Source organism: Hippopotamus amphibius, chromosome 6 (assembly GCF_030028045.1).
Source record: "Hippopotamus amphibius kiboko isolate mHipAmp2 chromosome 6, mHipAmp2.hap2, whole genome shotgun sequence".
NCBI lineage: Eukaryota > Metazoa > Chordata > Mammalia > Artiodactyla > Hippopotamidae > Hippopotamus > Hippopotamus amphibius.
The window spans coordinates 138,922,665-138,941,588 of record NC_080191.1 but is presented as its reverse complement, the minus strand read 5'-3'; the positions used below and the strand labels follow the sequence as shown (position 1 = coordinate 138,941,588).

Here is an 18,924-nt window from a genome sequence, read left to right as displayed (position 1 = left end):
GCTGACCTACCAAGCAAGAATTCATAGAAGAGCAGGAAATTCAGGAGAGACTTGGAATAAGGACAAGACATATAGCCATGGGGGAAGAGGAATGAGAAATCTCTCAGAGAATGGAATAGAGCTCTTAACAAGTAGCAGCAGTGAGCATGTGTACTCATCAGGTATTCAGGGAATAATAAAAAAAGACCAATTTGGCTGCAGTGAAGAGTTTTGTGTAGGAGAGCAGCAGAAGATAAGGTTGAGTAAGGTAAAGTAGTCAGGGATGGCATTAGGAGAACACCACAAACAAATTTCAGAGAAATAAATCATGGTTGGTAGAAATCACAGACTTTAAAAAAAAAAACAATGCACAACCCAGTGAGTTGAGAAGACTGATCTATCAGAGACATCAGTGAGTGGACTGGAAGGGAGAGTGATCAGAGACTAAGTGACCCATTAGGAAGCCACTGTCACTATCCTAGCAGGAAATGATGAAAGCCTGAATTAGGATGGTGGCGGTGTGACTATAAAGATGGAGACAGAGATGAGAGGTATGATACAGTCTCACAGACTTGAAAGAAGAGGAAAGAAGCAAAGATGACATGGTAGTTTCAGTGGTGGGAGACTGAGAGAGACAGCACCATGACATAAAGAGAGAAGTCTGGAGATGAAATTAACCTATGAACACAGGAAGCCAATTCATTTTCAGACAGGTTGTTATGGAGGTGACACCAAGAAAGAAACCATTAAGTCAGCATGCAAAGATGTGGACTCTACATGGGAAGGAGAGCCCCCTGCTCACAAAGGATGGCTGAATCCATGGAAGCTGCAAAGATTCTGGTGCAAAGAAACAACATGGGACAAGCACACTGAGTACAGCTGTCCTCAAAACCCAGGTTCATAAGGATGTGAAAACCTGACAGAAGTCAGAGGAGGAAAACAAAACATAAGTGTGTCACTAAGGGTAGGGAGATGAGTCTTAAGAAGACAGAGGTGGTCCAGAAAGTCAGATCCTGCAGAAAAATCTAAGATGAGGGCTGAAAACAAGCCATCACACGTGGCAGTTATGAGGTCTCTGGAGACCTGCAAAAAACCAGGTTTGAAAAAGTGTCAGATGACAATAGGAAATGAATAAGTAGAAAGAAAGCAAAAGCAGTGTCTACAGTCTCTGCTTTCAAAGGCACTTTTTAAAGAGAAGTCTCTTTCAGATTTTTCATTTGGAATACAAGAATATGTGGTTTTAAGAACATGAAAGAATCTGATAATACAAACTGTCCTTAGTGGTCACAGGCACTAGTCTTTTTCTTCTGCTCTCCTTGTTTCATCTGATTTCTTGGTTATCCTGTGCAACCTCTCAATGCCTCTTATTTTGGGGCTGTACTCCTAGCCTCTTTCAGTAAGAGAGAGTCGTGTCTCATCACTCCTACCCCTTTCACTTCTTATTCTCTTTTTTCACTCCTTATTTTCTTTTTTCATTCCTTATTTTCTTTTTTCACTCCTTATTTTCTTTTTTCACTCATTTTCTTTTTTCACTCACACCATAGAGACAAGGATAAAAGTCAGATTTTACAAGGAAACCAAGATTTAATAACTATCCTCTTCTGTGTTTTCAAAAGAAGACCATTTCCCAAAAGTACATTAAAAAGATACTCAACGTCATTAGTCATTAGGAAAATGCAAACTAAAACCACATTAAGCAACCACTTCATGACTACTAGAGATACTAATATTTAAAAGACTGGCAAGGATGTGGAGTAACTAGAACTCTCATACACCAATGATGAAAGTGTACGATAGTACAACCACTTCGGATTAGCAGTTTTAAAAAGTTAATATACATCTACCATACGATCCAGCCATTCTACTCCTAGGTATTTTCCCAAGGGCAATGAAGGCAGATGTCAATACAATGACTTGTACATGAATGTTCACAGGCAAAAACTGGTATCAATTCAACTATCCAACAACATGTGAATGAATGTTCACATTTTGGTATATCCATACAATGGAATGCTGAGCAATAAAAATGAATGAACTACTGATAGCTACAACAACATAGGTAAATTTCAATGATTATGCTGGGGGTGGGGGGCATACAGGAAAAAAAGAAGTGCATACTGTATATTTCCATTTATATAAATTCCATTTACAAAATGCAAACTAACTCTATAGTGACAGAAAGAATATTAATAGTTGCCCAGTGATGGAGGGACTGGAGAAGGACATTGGAAGAAAGGTATTACAAAGGGGCATGAAGAAATTTTTCAGGGTGATGAACATGTTCAATATCTTGATGGTGGTGATGGTTTCACAGGGATATATAAAACTAATCAAACTGTACATATTAAATATGTGCAGTTTATTGTATCCCAATCATATGTAAAGCTGTTTTTAAAAAAGTTGGGACAATCAGCAAAACTGGAATATGGATTGTGTATCAGATAATAATATCATATGAATATTAAATTTTTTTAAATGAAGAAAATGGATCTCCTTATCTCCATTAACAGACAGTTACCATGAAGGCTGGAGATGAGGCCTTTCCTCTGGTAAAGCAGAAACATGAGTTGGGCACTCCCACTGTTATCCTATTTTCGAGACAGAAAAAAAAAAAACAAAAACCTAGCTGTCCTTTCCATCAAAGAATTCCCTCTTAGGCGATATTTCCAAAATACATGCCTGCCTGTACTCTTTCATGTCTAAAACTGCTTGCATTACATAATCCTTTGGGGATAAAAAATTTCCATCGCTATGTGGCTCTGTGGACCAGAGCAGTGTCTATGGCTCTAATAGGAAAGTGTAGAGAGCTTCTCTGGCCACTGTCAGGATCCCAGTTCTTTATCCATGTGATTTCTTCATCAGCAGGCACTGGAATCTTCACAGATGTTTAAAATACAAGCTCCCTTTCCAGGAATTACCTGCTGCTCACAAAGTCTCATTCTTAGACAAACGCAGGACCAGATATTTATCAAAAGAGTTAAGGCCTAAAGTACCATATCAGATACTCAGGAGAGACACCAGGAAAGTGGGAAAGGTCAGAATTCCTGATTGCTCTCTCTTCTGAAATCGCCAGAGAACAAAACTCCCCAGGGTCTCAAGCCATCGGCAAGAAAGAAACAGCAAGTATAAACTACTTCCATGTATTTATGAATACAAATTACCAGGCTGAGTGCCCATCTCTATATTCCCATCTGGTGTCAAAGATATGGCTGGCACTTAGATTAAAAATAAAGTATTCAATATGGCATTATAATTATCTTTCTAAAATTGACTTTCAAAATAATCAGCATAAATTAATTCTACTTGTGCTAACTCCAAAAAGCCACATGTTTATTCTGCTTTGTATTTTTAAAACGTTAAGAAACTAAATTTTCTCAAAGGGATCACACAGAAATATACAACATGTTCTCTCTGTAAGAAATAAGTTCCTGTCATCACCTGAAAACCTTAAAATAGTCTTCAATTTCTTATTCTATTATCTTACAGAAGGTACAATGAATTGGTACTATTTACAAATTTACACAAATTCAAGATACTCTTAAAAGAGTATCAATATCATTTAAAACACCTTAAAACTGTATTTTAACATGCACATACTGTACTTTATTCTATACTACATGTTACTTGGGATATTATACATTTTTAACTACATACTGCTGTATAGAATAAGACGTACAACATCACATACACCATTCTTCATGGTCAATTTAAGGGAACTTTCCAGGGAGATTTTGGCTGTACATGGTCTTGTCTTTTTACACCAGCTTAGGACCTAAGCCCCTTCCACTGATTGTGGAACTATGAGGCTCTTCCACAATCAGATGCAGTTTTCTTATAAGACGTGTAGCAGAAATTAGGGCAAGAATCTTCTTGAAACCCCGGCGGGGGGGGAGGATAACGTTCACCAAAATTGGCAGAGGTGCCAGGGGAAGATGGCTCCAGACCTCCCACTCCTCTGGAACCAGAAGGGATTCCTATGTGCATCTCATCTTGCGAGGTCTTCCACAGCCTGCAGAATCAGTATCCTGTATGTCACATACTATGCCTATTGTTTAGACGGATGCTTCCTAGGACATTTTCATGAGATGGACCTAGTGATGACAATTTTTCCCCAAAGAAGAAAAGACAATGTTCTTTGCTTCATGTAATCAATGCACTCTGGTTTTCAGCATCACATCTACACTAAGTTCTAGTCAATTCTTGGGGTTGTTCATTCTCTATATTACTATCTCTGGAATATCCTTTCTTCTTTGGCTCTTACTTTACCATTGGTTTTCATCTTTCAGTGAAGAAACTTTAGCCCTATTGTCCATAAACTGAAGCCATTTCACATTCCCCTCATCTGAAACTTTTTAAATAATCTCAAATACAAAAACATGATATCATGAGTATTACAGAACATTGTTCTGTTCTAACTAATGCATTGAGGCAGGAAACAAAAACAAAAAGTATTACTATTTAGAAAGTAGGAGACACAATTACATTATTTGTAGACAATATGATTGCCTATCTTTATGGGAAAAAAAAGTAGTGAATGAATTACCAGAAAAGCTACTAAAATTAAATGGAAAGTTTAGTCAGTAAGTACTTCTATTGACTGGCAAAAATCAGTCAGGAAAAGAACAAAAAGATGTTATTATTGTAATCAATTTATAGCAGGAGCAGCAGGATGAGTACTCCGTAGGCACACACAGAATTTACTCCAAGTGCATTCATTTGTCCTACAGAAAAATCTGAAGACTTTTATGCCCTCCTTTCTCCCTGCAGCCTAGATCAGTGCTAGAATGGCCCCCTCCAAAATGTGTACAAAATTTTTGAACCTCCCAGGAATCTCCTCTCCTTGGCCTGGAGTAGATTCAAATATTTTTACACAAAATAATAAAACTTAATGATGTTTAATAATTAAGGGACAAAAGTCCTACTGCATTTGACCAACAAATTCACTTTCTGAAACAGGAAGATGGTAAAATAGAAACAGATAGCCAAAAAAAGAACTGCTGTGACACTTCCACATTTATCAACAGCACCAACTATACCAAACACACAGTCATATATGTGAGATAAAAAAACCCACCTGTTATTCTCCAAACACCCAGGCCCCTCCTTGCTGTGTCTTTACACAGAACAGAGAGAAAACTTGAATTATTTAGAAAACTACCTACTAATAGTTTTTTAAGACTTCTTGGAACCCTAAAATACCAAATTTATATCCCAGCTTCCAGGTAAAGTCATCCCTGAGCCAATTCCAAAATAAGATGGTTTAGCCTTTTCTAAAGTCTTCTAAATTTTTCCCCTATGACAGTGTTATATACTTTACAGCAACATTCTCCAATGAGGTTGCTAATGTGTAGACAAGAAACGTTTCAGGCCACCTTCTCTGAACCCCCTTCCCATCTGTGTGGCCCAACCAACAACCATTCCCACTTCCCTTTCTTCTAGCTAACAAAACTCTAGTCTTGTTCACCTTTCTAGGCTGTCATGGCCTTCAGGGGAAGCTGGGCTCTTCCCCAGACGCCAGGTGAATTATGTTGAGTCAGAGTTCATCATCATGGTGACAGTATTCCCATGGCCTAGCTACTGGCTTGGGCATGGACACAATTCTGGGCTAGGAGATGTGAGGGGTAGTTTCTAAGAAGGTCTTCTTCAGGCTTTAAGAATGCACGACAGGTACAGTGTCTTTTTCATGTCTATGGATGTAGTTATATAAAGACTTGAAGTCATTGAGCTGCTGAATTAACCAACCTTGGAAACACCTACTTCCAGGCCATTTGTTATGTGAGATAATAAATATCTCTGGAGTTTAAGCTACTTCCTAAGCTACTTCCACTTGAGTATTCTGTCATTTGCAACCAAAAACTTCCAAATAATGCACCACCTAGATGTGCAGCTCGAATTTACTCCAGCTGCAGCATAAGCCTCTGACAATGGACATAAAAGACAAAACCAGTCAATCTGTAAAACTGGAAGAGGACATTCCCTTTATTGCCAAACTAGCTCTTTACAAAGAGGTGGTATTATCGATTATCTGGAAACATCATTCTGTTTTTGGTTGAAATTATCTTGTATCTCCTTTTTCTGAGATGAGTACTTCTCCCATAATTTGATGTACTTATTTAACATGGGGGGAGGAGATTTTTGATTACCATAATCTTACTGATTTACAAATGGTAACAACCTAATCCTATATTATCTCTGCTGAGGCCAGACTAAAAGAAATAGGCTTAAACCAAAGGATGTAGTTCACATATAAAGATGATTTTCCTGAGAGAGGATTATAGAGAAAAAAGTTCTCCAGGGACAAGTGGAATCTCCTTGATGGCAGTCTTTAAAAATAGATTATTCATGTAGCTGTGAAGCCTTAGGCACTATATTTGGATTATACGACAGTTCAAGATCCCTGCCAGGCCTATCTAAAGAGAAAATTTATCTTCTTTCTAAACAGAAATTTAGAAAAACATCTAAGTGTTAAAATAAAAGAGAAATAAAACTTCTTAGTCCCAAATTCTGGGACAGTTATATTTATCACTTATCTGTGCAACTCATTTCTTACAGCAAATTCCCCTCATTACGCTAAGGTCCAAAAAGGCGGAAACTATGATTGAAATCCTACTATGTCTCAATTTCTGTAAAATCCTGACAGTGTCAGTTAAGAGGCTTGTTAGCGAGAAAATGTCCAGTGACTAATTTAACTAAGAGTTAATTTATTCAATTAAGAAGAGAAATGAAAGGACTTACTACATTAAAGAGAAATGGTATATACTTATCAGAATAAAACAGTTTCTGCCTATGACAATTCTATAATAAAGAGAATAAAAATTCTGTAATTTTTTAGGTTTAAAACTTTACTGCCCAAGAGTAGAGCTGAATATAGACTGTCCTATTAAAAATACCACTTGAAATATTTAAGATATATTGCTACAGGGTATTAAATCCCCATTCACATTTATAATGACCAACAACACCAAAAAGCAAATGCAAGTAAGTGTTCACTTCTCCAGGGAAGTCATAAGGTTTGCTGCATAATGTGCAGTGGATAACTGGTCTTTGACTTAGCAACTAAGACACACAGATTATCTGTCAGCTGCTCACACAGGAGCAGAACAAGGAGGGCAATAATGATGGATGGTACGGTAAAGAATGTGAGTCTCAGGAATATAGCCTATTGCTATGGTGACTTTCACTTTTGTAGAAATTAGAAAAAGGCACCCTTTGCAAGTGATTACAGGCCCAGGGATGCCTAGCTAGCAGATTTATATTAAACACAGATTATATGGATTTCCTAGGTGGTGCAGTGGTGAAGAATCCGCCTGCCAATGCAGGGCACATGGGTTCAATCCCTGCTCCAGGAAGATCCCACATGCCACAGAGCAACTAAGCCTCTGCGCCACAACTATTGAGCCTGCGCTCTAGAGCCCGTGAGCCACAACTATGGAGCCCATGTGCCACAACTACTGAAGCCCACGCACCTAGAGCCCGTGCTCCGCAACAAGAGAAGCCAACAAAATGAGAAGCCCATGCACTACAATGAAGAGTAGCCCCGCTCGCCACAACTAGAGGAAGGCCGTGTGCAGCAACGAAGACCCAACACAGCCAATAAATTAATTAATTAATTAATTAATTTAAAAAACAGATTATAACTAGACATCACCAAAGACTGGGCTTGACTTAAGGTTGACTAAGAGAATAAGGTATTAAGTAGCCTTCTGGAATGGAAACACAAAACTTAGCATCTACTCAAATTAAACATACCAACTCATTATTATAAACAAACGAAAAAGTTATATTTTGCTCTTTAAAATTAACAGTCATTTATGTAATAGGAAATTATTTTGGTCCTCCTAAAAGAAAGGGGGGGGGACACAGTGCTTCAGTATAAAGAGAAATTATGCAAATACATGCACACCCCTACACACTTATTCTAAAGTCAAGCCCTTGGTACTTTAAAAGAAAATAAAATATAAATCATTACTGTTTACTGAGAATGGCTATGTTAATGCCACCATAATGCAAGCCTTTCATGAGTCAAGAGGCAAAAATGTTAAGGATTCTCTGCAGTGGGCTGGAGATTCTGCCAGCAAAGAAGGGGAGTGGCTGGTAACAGGTGTTTAAGTGTGAGTCACCACCTACTCTAACTCCTGACCTCAAATTTTTTTAACTTCAGGACTTTCTCAGGTAATCATAAGATCTAACTACCAAGGTTCCAGGGTAGAGTTTTCAAGAGCAATCTGTCACAGGAACAGAGGGACACAACTGTCAAAGAAGAAACACCAAGTCTTACTAACTCAAGAAGACCAGGCAGTGTCCACCTAACAATGCTATCTGCACTTTATCACCCAAATTATGAGATTTGTAGAACTCTAACCAGAAACTGATAGCATAGGCTTTGGAGGTAAATAGCTCTAAGTCTGAATTCCAATTTCAAATCCTAGTTTCACCACCTATGAGCTGTGGATAGTCCTTGGGCAAATTAACCTCTCAGTGCCTTAATTTCTACATATGGAAAATGTGGATAACATAGTACCTATCTCAAAAATTGTGATGATAATTAAAATTAGATAATATATGTAAAGTACTTTAAATACTACCTGGCATATTATACATATTCAATAATTGTCAACTATTATTACTATCATTATTACCAATAACAGGGGTTTCTTTACTTCTTTGATCCAGAAATCCCACTTCTGGAAATCCACCATGAAGAAACAATCTAAACTGCACTAAAAGCACAAAAACACTTATTACAATGTTATTTATAATGGTGAAAAGTTAGAGGAACCTAAGTGTATACCAATAAGGAAGCAATTGAGTAATTTATCAAATATCCACTCAGTAAAATATTACTCCATCACTAAAAAATACATTAGAAATATAATAAAGAATTCTGAAGCAAAATAACTAAGGGTTTACAGCATTATACAAAGTGAAAAAAAGCCAAGATTTAAAACTATAATGTATAACAACGTAAAATTATATTTTAAATGCATATAAAAAAAGATGATCAACACACCAAAATCGTAATAGTGGATGTGACAGGATAATGAAATTTGGAGTGATTCTTTTTTCTTTTCTATACAATCTATCACATAGTCATATTACTTTTATAACTTTTAAATTAATTTATTTTAAATGTTTTAAAATAATTTGCTGCAGATTTACTTTAATATTTATTACATAGGATTATTAAAATTGTAATAAAAGTTAAATCACAAAAAATATATTACTGAAATAGTTCAAGATTAAAGTAGAAATTAAGAATAAAACAAATGTTTCAAGTATTAACTTTCAAAATTACAATACCACTTTTTAAAAATCTGAGTCCCTAATGAATTCTGTGCTTACATTTAAATTGGACAGAGTCCAGGGAACATTTGCATCTGAGACTGAATGATATACATATTTTTTATTTTAAAATCAGTGTCCAGGTTTCATGAAATCATTTAAGAGATATGAGGATATAGTGCTGTTTTTTAGTCTTGGAAAAGCTATACCTCATAACAAAACCTAAATTATTCCTGGTAACAAAGTAAAATAGTAATAAATGCCTTTCCACTTGAATAAATCAGATATTATACACAATGCATATTTTCATTGTTTTAAAATGTGTCCATTTCGATAAGGTGTGACAGAAACAATGTTTTACAGATTGGGGAGCTAAACAGTCAACAAACCTTTTACGAATCCCCCAAAAAAGTCTAAATATACGGGGCACAGGGGGGAAAGGGAAACAAATTTACAGCCAAACTTACACAATTCTCACTGCTGCCCAAATTTGCTCTTCTATCAACTGCCCTCTACCATGTTGATGGTGTCACACTGGGAACCGGGACAGCAGTCTTACTACTTTAGAGGGTCTCCAATTCATCCTTTCCCCCTTTTCAGCAATAGCCCACACCCCTGGGTTTCCTCTTCACTGCTCTGGTCCAGGCTTCCCCAAATAACACCTCCTCCCCTCACACCCCCCCAAAACACCCTTTCAATCATGTTCATTCACATCAATCCTCTATATAGATGAGAGGAACAAGATCACTAAAGCATGGATTTACCCTTGCTCAAAAATATCCAGTGGTTCCCCAATACCTGCAGCACATGGCCCAGGCTCCTCATGAGGCTTTCAGTGTCAGTGCGACAACAGTTCCAGCAGCATCTTCCACTCCTCACCTGTGTATACCATAAACTCCAGGCTCAGGCTCCTCAACTGTGGGTCCCAGCACACTTGTCACTGTGTATCTTATCATTGTAAGTAGTCCCAATTTGTGACCAATAATGGCTCAAGTACCAAAATGAATCGTTTACTTTTTAAACTAAGCTAGAAAGGATTCAGGTTTATGCCTACAACGTCTTCTCATTTACCTGCATTAGAAATGGGGGTGGAACTTCTGCCAGAACACTGTGAACTGCCTATAACTCTGGGTTCCCCATGGAGGTGTGTTACACATGAAATCTGATGTGTCACATGAGTCACAGTGAGAAGCTGTTCCAAACCAGGGTTCCCCAAAAAAGCAGCATCACCAGAGGTACGTTCCACCTGTGAAGGGAACAAGCAAACTGCCTCACTTCAATTTATAGGGCTGACAATTAAATTTTAGAAGCCACCTTCCTGCTCATAGAGAGCAAAGGGAGGGGGACAGACGGACTCTAGAGGCAACCAGAGACTAGAAGAACTTTTTTAGAATCGCTCTACTCCATCAAGATGGAGATAACTTATTAGCAAGTTGGAGGCCAAGAATTTCATTTCATGGATTTTCTACTCGATAGCGCTGATATGAAGTTTATTTTTTTTAACAAATTTATTTATTTATTTATTATTTTATTGGCTGTGTTGGGTCTTTTTTTGCTGTGCGCGGGCTTTTTAGTTGCGGTGAGCGGGAGCTACTCTTCGTTGCAGTGCGCGGGCTCCTCATTGCCGTGGCTTCTCTTGTTGTGGAGCACGGGCTCTAGGCGCGTGGGCTTCAGTAGTTGCAGCACGTGGGCTCAGTAGTTGTGGCGCACGGGCTTAGTTGCTCCGAGGCATGTGGGATCTTCCTGGAGCAGGGATCGAACCCGTGTCCCCTGCATTGGCAGGCGGATTCTCAACCACTGCGCCACCTAGGAAGCCCCTGAAGTTTATTTTTTAAGCAAATATACATAACTTAAAAAAAATAGATGATCTACAAAACAATAGGAAGTACACCATAAAACAGAAGGTATTTAAATATGGAAGAAAATGAGTGGGCTTCTAGATGACAGCACATGGAGAAAGCCTGCTCTAAACAAACAGAGCTATACCTGCCTTTCTTCCAACTGTGCCTGCATTTTACTTCCTCTATTCCATGTGCACACTTTTCCTTCTACCTGTAATGTCATCTCTTCATCCTCCCTCCACCCAATCTCTGTCTACTGAAAGGCTAGGATACAGTCAAATGTCAGTTCCTCTTCAAAATTATCCAAGACTTCCCAAGCTCCCTCAGTCAGGCCACCACTCTCTTGCAGGTGGTCCAACTGCATCTTGTAGTTCTGCTATTTTTTAAAAACTCACCTCTTCAAGCAGATGGAATGGTCCCTGAGGGCAGAGAATGTACTGATTCATCTTTGGGCATCACAGAAAGCATAACTGTGTTTGCCACATGCCACAGACTGTACAGAAAATGTTGGTTTAATTAAACTGGATTTCTAAACAATCTGTTCAGAAGATGCACCAAGGTCAGCAGTCAGGATCCTACATTTACCTACAGACAGCTGCTGAGCACAGGCTAGGGATGGATTATTAAAGGGAAAGTCGCTCCCCTTTTGGGGGCAGAAATGTTAATGTGCCATTTTAAACCAAAATAATCTGAATTTTCTCTTAAACCATAAGGCATTTGCCCACACTAAATCTACAGGCTTCTTGTACATCAGTAATGCGGGAGTCCAACATTTACTAACAGCAGCTGTAATGTCTAGAAAGCAGATCATTCACTGTGCCACTCATAAATTATTTATTTGGAACTAGTATATCTTATTTCAGAAAGGATCCAATGAAACTTACATAAATACATATACCACAAGATAAAATGACGTATCTAAGAGGAGAAAGAGAAAAATGGGACAAAGGAAAACTAAATGTAGGAAATATAAGCTGTCCTGGGAGGGAGGTTCATGTACCAAATTAATAAAATTCTGCACACTTGCTAGAGGTAGGTCAGAGGTTTGGCTCTAACGCTTATGGCAGCCAACAAACACAGGATGATCCAATCAGTTACATGATTCAGCATCCTTAAGATAAAAAGAAAAGGCTCTCAGAGAACTCTCTCTCTCTCTTGGTCCTCATAAAGAGGATACTATATACTGTAACAAAGTCCTCAGTGACATCCCTGCAGTTGATTTGTCAGAGAGCTTTGGAAGACAGTCCCTCACAACAATCCTCACAGACAAATGCCAGCACACAAGTCAATAAATGCAAAATGTCACAGAGGAAGGTGATCAGGGCGAGGTGCGGTCCGGGTACACAGCTCCCTGCAGGTCTAGATTTATCAGAAACATCTTTTATTCTATCTAGACTAACCTAAAACCCAGAGGCTTCAGGCATCTAGCTCTCTTTGAAATTACAAACAAAACCTGATGCTCATGTCCATTTTTCTGGGGGATATGTCTGTAGTTTCATAACATCCTCAAAGAGAAGCATGACTCAAGAACCACTGATCTCAAGAGCTAGACCCTATATATTCTTCAGGCAAGCCTCCATTAGCAGTTTTTCTCCTCAGCTTCTGAGAAGAGCTAAGCCTCAAGACTACAGCCCCTGATGAGCACCGGACGTACAGCTTCTCTGTGATGTGAAGTATGAAACTCTGAGCTTAAGCCGCTGGTCAAGCTGTGTGTCAACTGTATCATACAATGGTATATAACCTTTAATACAGTAATGCCCATAAGCATATAAAACACATAACAATCATTCTTCTATATAAGTTTCAGTCATGAACATTGACAAAGGTGCCTCAAAGGATCAGTGATATTTTTTCTAGCTAATATAAAAAGTTTAAAACAAAAAACACCTTTGCCTGTGGATAAAAATTACAGATAAGCACCAAAAACAATTTTCCTAAACAGTATTTTATAATTTTAAAAATAATCTTCTAGGGCTTCCTAGGTGGTGCAGTGGTTAAAAATCCGCCTGCCAATGCAGAGGTCACGGGTTCGATCCCAGCTCCAGGAAGATCCCACATGCCGCGGAGCAACTAAGCCCGTGTGCCAAAAAACAAAAATAACCTTCCCACATTAGTTGATACAATCTAAACTATTTTTTTCCTTTTTGTTGTTTTAATGTGCGTTATACAGCAAAAGAGTCACTGCCATAGCTTTAGACACACACACACACACACACACACACACTTTCAACCATCCACCCATAGTATAGTGGTTAGAATGTATCAAGGGCCCAAGGGCATCAAGTGAGGAAGCTGGCCCCATAGAATCTCTAAAAAAAACACGGCTCATTAAGATATCAGCCATCTGGAAGTCACAGCCAGCCAGAGTCTGGTCCTCAGCCCAAGTCCAAAGACATAGCTTTGTCAAAAATACACAGTTGAACAGACTCAAGAGAACTAACTCATGTTAACAACTCAGAAGAGGCCAAAGTACAAGTCAGAATACCAATTTATTAATTAATCATAAAGAATATTCCTTTTCACTAATTGGAAAATTTGCACCTGAAGCCAGGATGCTACTTCCCCAAAACTAGGATACCTGGAATCCTAAATTAACAATCAGTTCACCGGAAGTTAGAACAAACAGTGATAGAGAGTTTGGTGAATACCTAATGAATTATCTATATCCAACATACACCTTTCTAGTGATCAAAGTTGCGGCTTTCACATGTAGAGTCTCTTTCCTTCCCTTGGATACTGTTGCCCCAACACTGCAGACTTCTTGGTCTCTAAGCTTTCTTCTTCCACATCCTTTTCTCCATCTAGTATTTTTCTAGAGAGGGTATTATACAACTGATGAAGGTGAACCTTACGTGCATTATTATCCATATTTTTCAGATTTTAAAACTCCCAGATAAAGTTGCTTAAGCAACTTGCCCAAGTTCACAGCTAGTTTAAGGCTGAGCACAGATTCAAAGCCTACACTTTTAACCTTGCAGTAAATGATGCCTTCAAGGTGTCTTTCCCAGGGCCTCCCACCTTCCAATTTGATTTAAATGACCTCCTCAGTGTTCCAATAACACCCTAAGCACACAATGACTATAATTTCTGGTATGCAGATCTACTTCTCTCACCACACTGAAATTTTGTGAGAATGTCTCATTCGCCTCTGTATCCCTAGTGTGCTATTTACCTAGGTAAATATGCAAACGAATTTGTCCACTGATTTAATATAATGATTATCAAACTGAAGGCCTTGAATAAGCCATGCAGTCTTAGGAAGGTCACAACTTCTCCTGCCATCAATAAACATCTCATCTAAAAAAGAGAATGGGGACTTCCCTGGTGGTGCAGTGGTTAAGAATCTGCCTGCCAATTCAGGGGACACGGGTTCAATCCCTGGCCCGGGAAGATCCCACATGCCTCGGAGCAACTAAGCCCATGCGCCACAACTACTGAGCCTGCGCCCTAGAGCCTGTGTGCCACAATGACTGAAGCCTGCATGCCTAGTGCCCGTGCTCTGCAACAAGAGAAGCCACTGCAATGAGAAGCCCGCGCATGGCAACGAAGAGTAGCCCCCGCTCACAGCAAACAGAGAAAGCCCGTGCACAGCAAGAAAGACCCAACACAGAAAAAATAAATAAATAAATTCATTTTTTAAAAATTCTTAAAAAAAAAACAGAATGAAATAGATATATCTAGGTGGCTTAGGTTCCTTCTGTATCTAAAAGCACTACCATTGTACATGGGTCCTGATTTTTAATAGCCTATCTTATTAGTCTGAATTATTAGAAATAAAATGAAATTCCTCTTTATCTTCCATACCACACTACAGACAACATATCCGTGTATGTAGAGAGTTCAGGAAAAGCTTCCTCTTTTCTGAAAGGTGATGACTATCATCTACCCCAAAATCAAACAGTGGCACCCCCCTCTGGTGAATATTAAAGAAGCTAAATAACACAGAAGACAAGAATTAGATGGTGGGATTTTCTCTGAATGAAAGAAAAAGGAAGAGAGAAATACCTATGATTATTTGTCATCACATTTGCAATAGCAATTAAATAGCTCTTTTTTATAACTCCTTATTTTGCCCTAAAACAAAGCCAAAATGAATGAACTGGTTATATGCACTGTAGGATGTTACAAACAGAACAATTGTTCTGTTTTTCAGGGTACTGATAATATTATTTTGCAAACAGCAAGCTTTTTAATATAAGGCACAATGAAACTCATTTCATAGTTTGGCTAACAATGATGATCTCCTTATTATTTAAAAATTTAATAAACCCTCTACATGTAAAATACTTCTAGTTAAATAAAAGCATTCAGCATGTCCCTTTTCTAAATGGTACATTTGCTAGAAAATAGCACTGGAAGTTTTTTGACCTGAAATCTGTTGGAGTCTTCAATATTCAGGTTTTAGAATATCAACTTAGAAGAAAAATTTAAAATACCCATTCACTTACATGTGTAGGCTCAAAACATGCCAATACAGCACACCAAGACAAGCAAAACCCAGAGTTTCACAATATTAATACTACATCCAGACCCTTGACTTAAGAATAAAACTGTGCTTTCTAAGACAAGAATCAGATCATCTAAGCTTTATTAAATGACTGACAACAGTCAAAGAACATAATATGAAAATACAGACATTCTGACTCAAACCAGGAAACAAATCAGCCATTATATTGGCAACCTTGGCTTTCAGATATGTTTTTACCCAAATACACAGAGTCCCTTCCCTCAATTAACTTCACATCTTTCACCTACCCCAGAGGAAAGGAAAGAACCCCATACTACACAAGAGGCTACAAATTTACAATCAGTGAGAAACAGTCGTCTTGAAACACAGAATATAGAAAGGGCTAGGGTGGACGGAAGATAGCAAAAACTGATTTCAGCTCTACCAAATAAATTTTCCAATTAAGTTTGTCATTCCTGGCAAAGTTGGTTCTACCAGGCAGGTAGATACAGTATGCTGAAAAGCTTAGCACAGTGGTGGGTGAAGTGACTTTGCATCAAACACAGAATGCAGTTAAGACAACCAAGTAAGAGCGCTATCAATGTTCACCCAAAACAAAGGCCAAAGAAGAAGCTTTAAAGAGAATGATATCCCCTACAGCCCACCCAGAGACCAGAAGTGCCAAGAAGAGAACTGAGAGGTAAAAATTGGATAGAAGCACGAGGGTGGTGTGGAGGGGAGAAGGAAATGATGAAGAAGGGGTGTCGAAGGGGGAGGGGGAATATGAGTAAGAAAATATGCTTTAAAAAAAAAAAAGTATGCAGCAATGAAACTCTTTTCCAAACTGCCAAATTTAGAGAGATGGGGTGGCTGGCCTGGTGCTCTCTGGAACACCACACTGGAGCCACACTTGCCACTCACTTCCCCTGGGCGGATGCCCAAGGACCAAAGCCAACTCTCGCCGAGACCTCCAGGAAATCTGAGCCCCGGCAAGCAATCAGGGCGCCGCAGAAATGCAGGAGAGGAGTGAACCTGTCTCTAACCTCATCTCCTGCTCCCACGTGAACCCCAAATAGGTGAATTTAGAAGCTGGGAAACGTCTGCGTCCCACGCCGGCCCGGGCGCAGGGGCAAGATCTGGGCACTGCTACCTCTGCGGGGACTGCCACCTCTGCAAAGGCCAGAGGCATCTCGGCCCCGCGCCTCGACTCAGCTAAAAGCAGGCAGCCAGCAAGCGCTGCTGTCAAGTAGCCGGATTGCACTTGCAAAGTTAATGGAATTGGGAAGAAGCGCAGCGCTGCCCCTCGGGTTCCTCCTCAGGGCGAAGGAGATAGAAAGGAGTCAGAGTTTCCTTCATCCTCACTAAGCCCTCACTGACTCGGCTTTGAAGATTTTATCTTCTTCCTAACGAGAATCAAAGATAATTTCTTCCCTCTTTGAGCCTAGCTCGGCCTCAAACCCCAGAACAGGGGCGCTGAGGCCCTGGGCCAAAGTTCCCTGTAAAAGCCATTAACTCTCCCAGAAAAACTAGCACAGTCATTTACTGGGTTCTGGCCTTGGGAAACCCATAAATCATGAGGGACGAAAGAGGTTATGGATGACCCTCCCTCCCCCACATTGGACCTTCAGCACAAGAAGTCTGGATCCCGCAGTGTTTTTGGCACCTTGGCCACGTTTGGAACTAGTGACTTTGTCCAGCCCGGCACCAGGTCATCACCACGCTCTTCGTACTTAGGTCCTACACGCCGCGCACACAACGTCCTGTTGTTTACACATACACACACACACACACACACACACACACGCTCAAATAAAGCCCCAGAGAACTCCTACCTCGCCCCCGTGCCCGTCGAAGATCCCGAAGATGGACGGGTGCGTCTTGTTGGCTAGGTCCGTAAGAACTTCAAAGCGGTCCTCCATGTGGTCTCTCCGGCCCTGGATGGAATACACGGCCACATTGTGGCTCTTGAACTCCCAGGTCTTGGAAAACTCGGCCTCCAGCACGTCGAGCCCCCCCAGTCGATCATTCTGCATGATCTCGGCCACCTTGCCCTTCACCATCTTCACGGCGTCCCGGCTGGACTTGACGATGGTCTTCACCTCGTCCGTGTGGAAGAAGTAACTCCACAGCGCCAAGCTGATGCACAGCAGGAAGAGCGTCTCGGGTCTCAGCAAGAAGTAGCGCATGATGCGACCCAGTAGAGACAGCAAAGTCATTGTATCCTCTATCATTTATTATCGCTAGAGCCCCAACCACCAGCAGCGACGCGCGCCCCGAAGACTCGGCGGGTCCCGGAGCACTGCGGGGACAGCCCGCGGGGAGGGAGGCGGAGCAGCAGCCGAGGCTGGGGGGGAGGAGGCTCACGGTGCGGGGCGGGAGACGGACGAGCAGGCACTCGGAGCCGGCAAGGCGGACAGAGGCAGTTTCCCTTTTGTCTCCCGGCCTCGGCGGCCCGGAGGCCCGCGCCCTGCGCACCGACGCCTGTGCCCGCCGCCCGCGCCGCCTCCCCTCCCTACGCCCCTTTGTGAGGCGGCGGCGGCCGAGACGCCGGCGGCGGCGGCAGCAGTCGCGGGTGCCGGGGCTGGAAGCGAGGAATCAAGTTAAAGTTGCGCGCCGGGCGGGTCTGCCGCGGTGGGCGGGAGAGTTCCGGGGCGCTGGCGCCCGCGCGGCCGCTCTGCGTGTGCCCCCTCGCTGCTCCGGGGCTGCGATCGGCCGGTGAGGAGGCGCGAGGCGCTAGAGCCCCGCGGGCGAGGGATGCACGTCCCCTCGGTCGCCGCCGCAGGGGAGCGCAGAGCTGGCCGAGCGCTCCGAGTCCCTCAGACACCCCGGGGTGGGGGGGTGGGGGCCGGAGAATAAAAGTTTGGCGGGAGCCTGGGCGGAGGCGGAGGTACGCGGAGCCCGGAGACGCAGCACGACGGGCGCGGAGCCGCAGGCGGCCGGCGGGGCTCTGCCTGCCTCTCCCCAGCACCTCCCTGCGCCGCTCCGCTCCGCTCCGCTCGGCTCTGCTCGCGCGCTCCCTCCCCGCGCCGCCGCTCGCGCTCGCCCCGCCCAGCGCGCGCTCGCCCCGCCCCGCCTCGCCCGCCCCTGGAGCCGGGACTCCAGGCCCGGAGGTGCCCGCGCCGAGCTGTCAAAGGCCCAGGCAAATCGGCGGCGGCGGCGGCGGCGGGAGCGCTTGCAGCTGCGGCCTGTCCGGCCGAACCGAGGGGGAGGGAAGGAGCGCGTCTGCAGCTGAGCCCGAGCGAATGGTCTTGTCTGTGTCCCGTGCGCGCTCCCAGGATAATTATAATACTGACCCGGTGGGCCGAACGGCGGTTTCCCGGGAGCCACTGCTACCGGCTGGAAAGCCGAGGGCCGCACGTGAGCGTCCCCCCCTCC

General features: G+C 41.9%; 1 protein-coding gene across 1 annotated transcript in view; it reads right to left on the bottom strand.

Annotated features, from left to right (window-relative positions):
• PPM1L (protein phosphatase, Mg2+/Mn2+ dependent 1L) overlaps positions 1 to 18,544 on the bottom strand; it is a 295,093-nt gene extending 276,549 nt beyond the window's left edge. Inside the window, exon 1 of the mRNA XM_057739711.1 lies at positions 17,382 to 18,544. Within this exon, the coding sequence (XP_057595694.1) occupies positions 17,382 to 17,780 (399 nt within the window). The 5' untranslated portion in view covers positions 17,781 to 18,544. The remainder of the gene's footprint in view (positions 1 to 17,381) is intronic.
• Between the last annotated feature and the right edge of the window lie 380 nt (positions 18,545 to 18,924).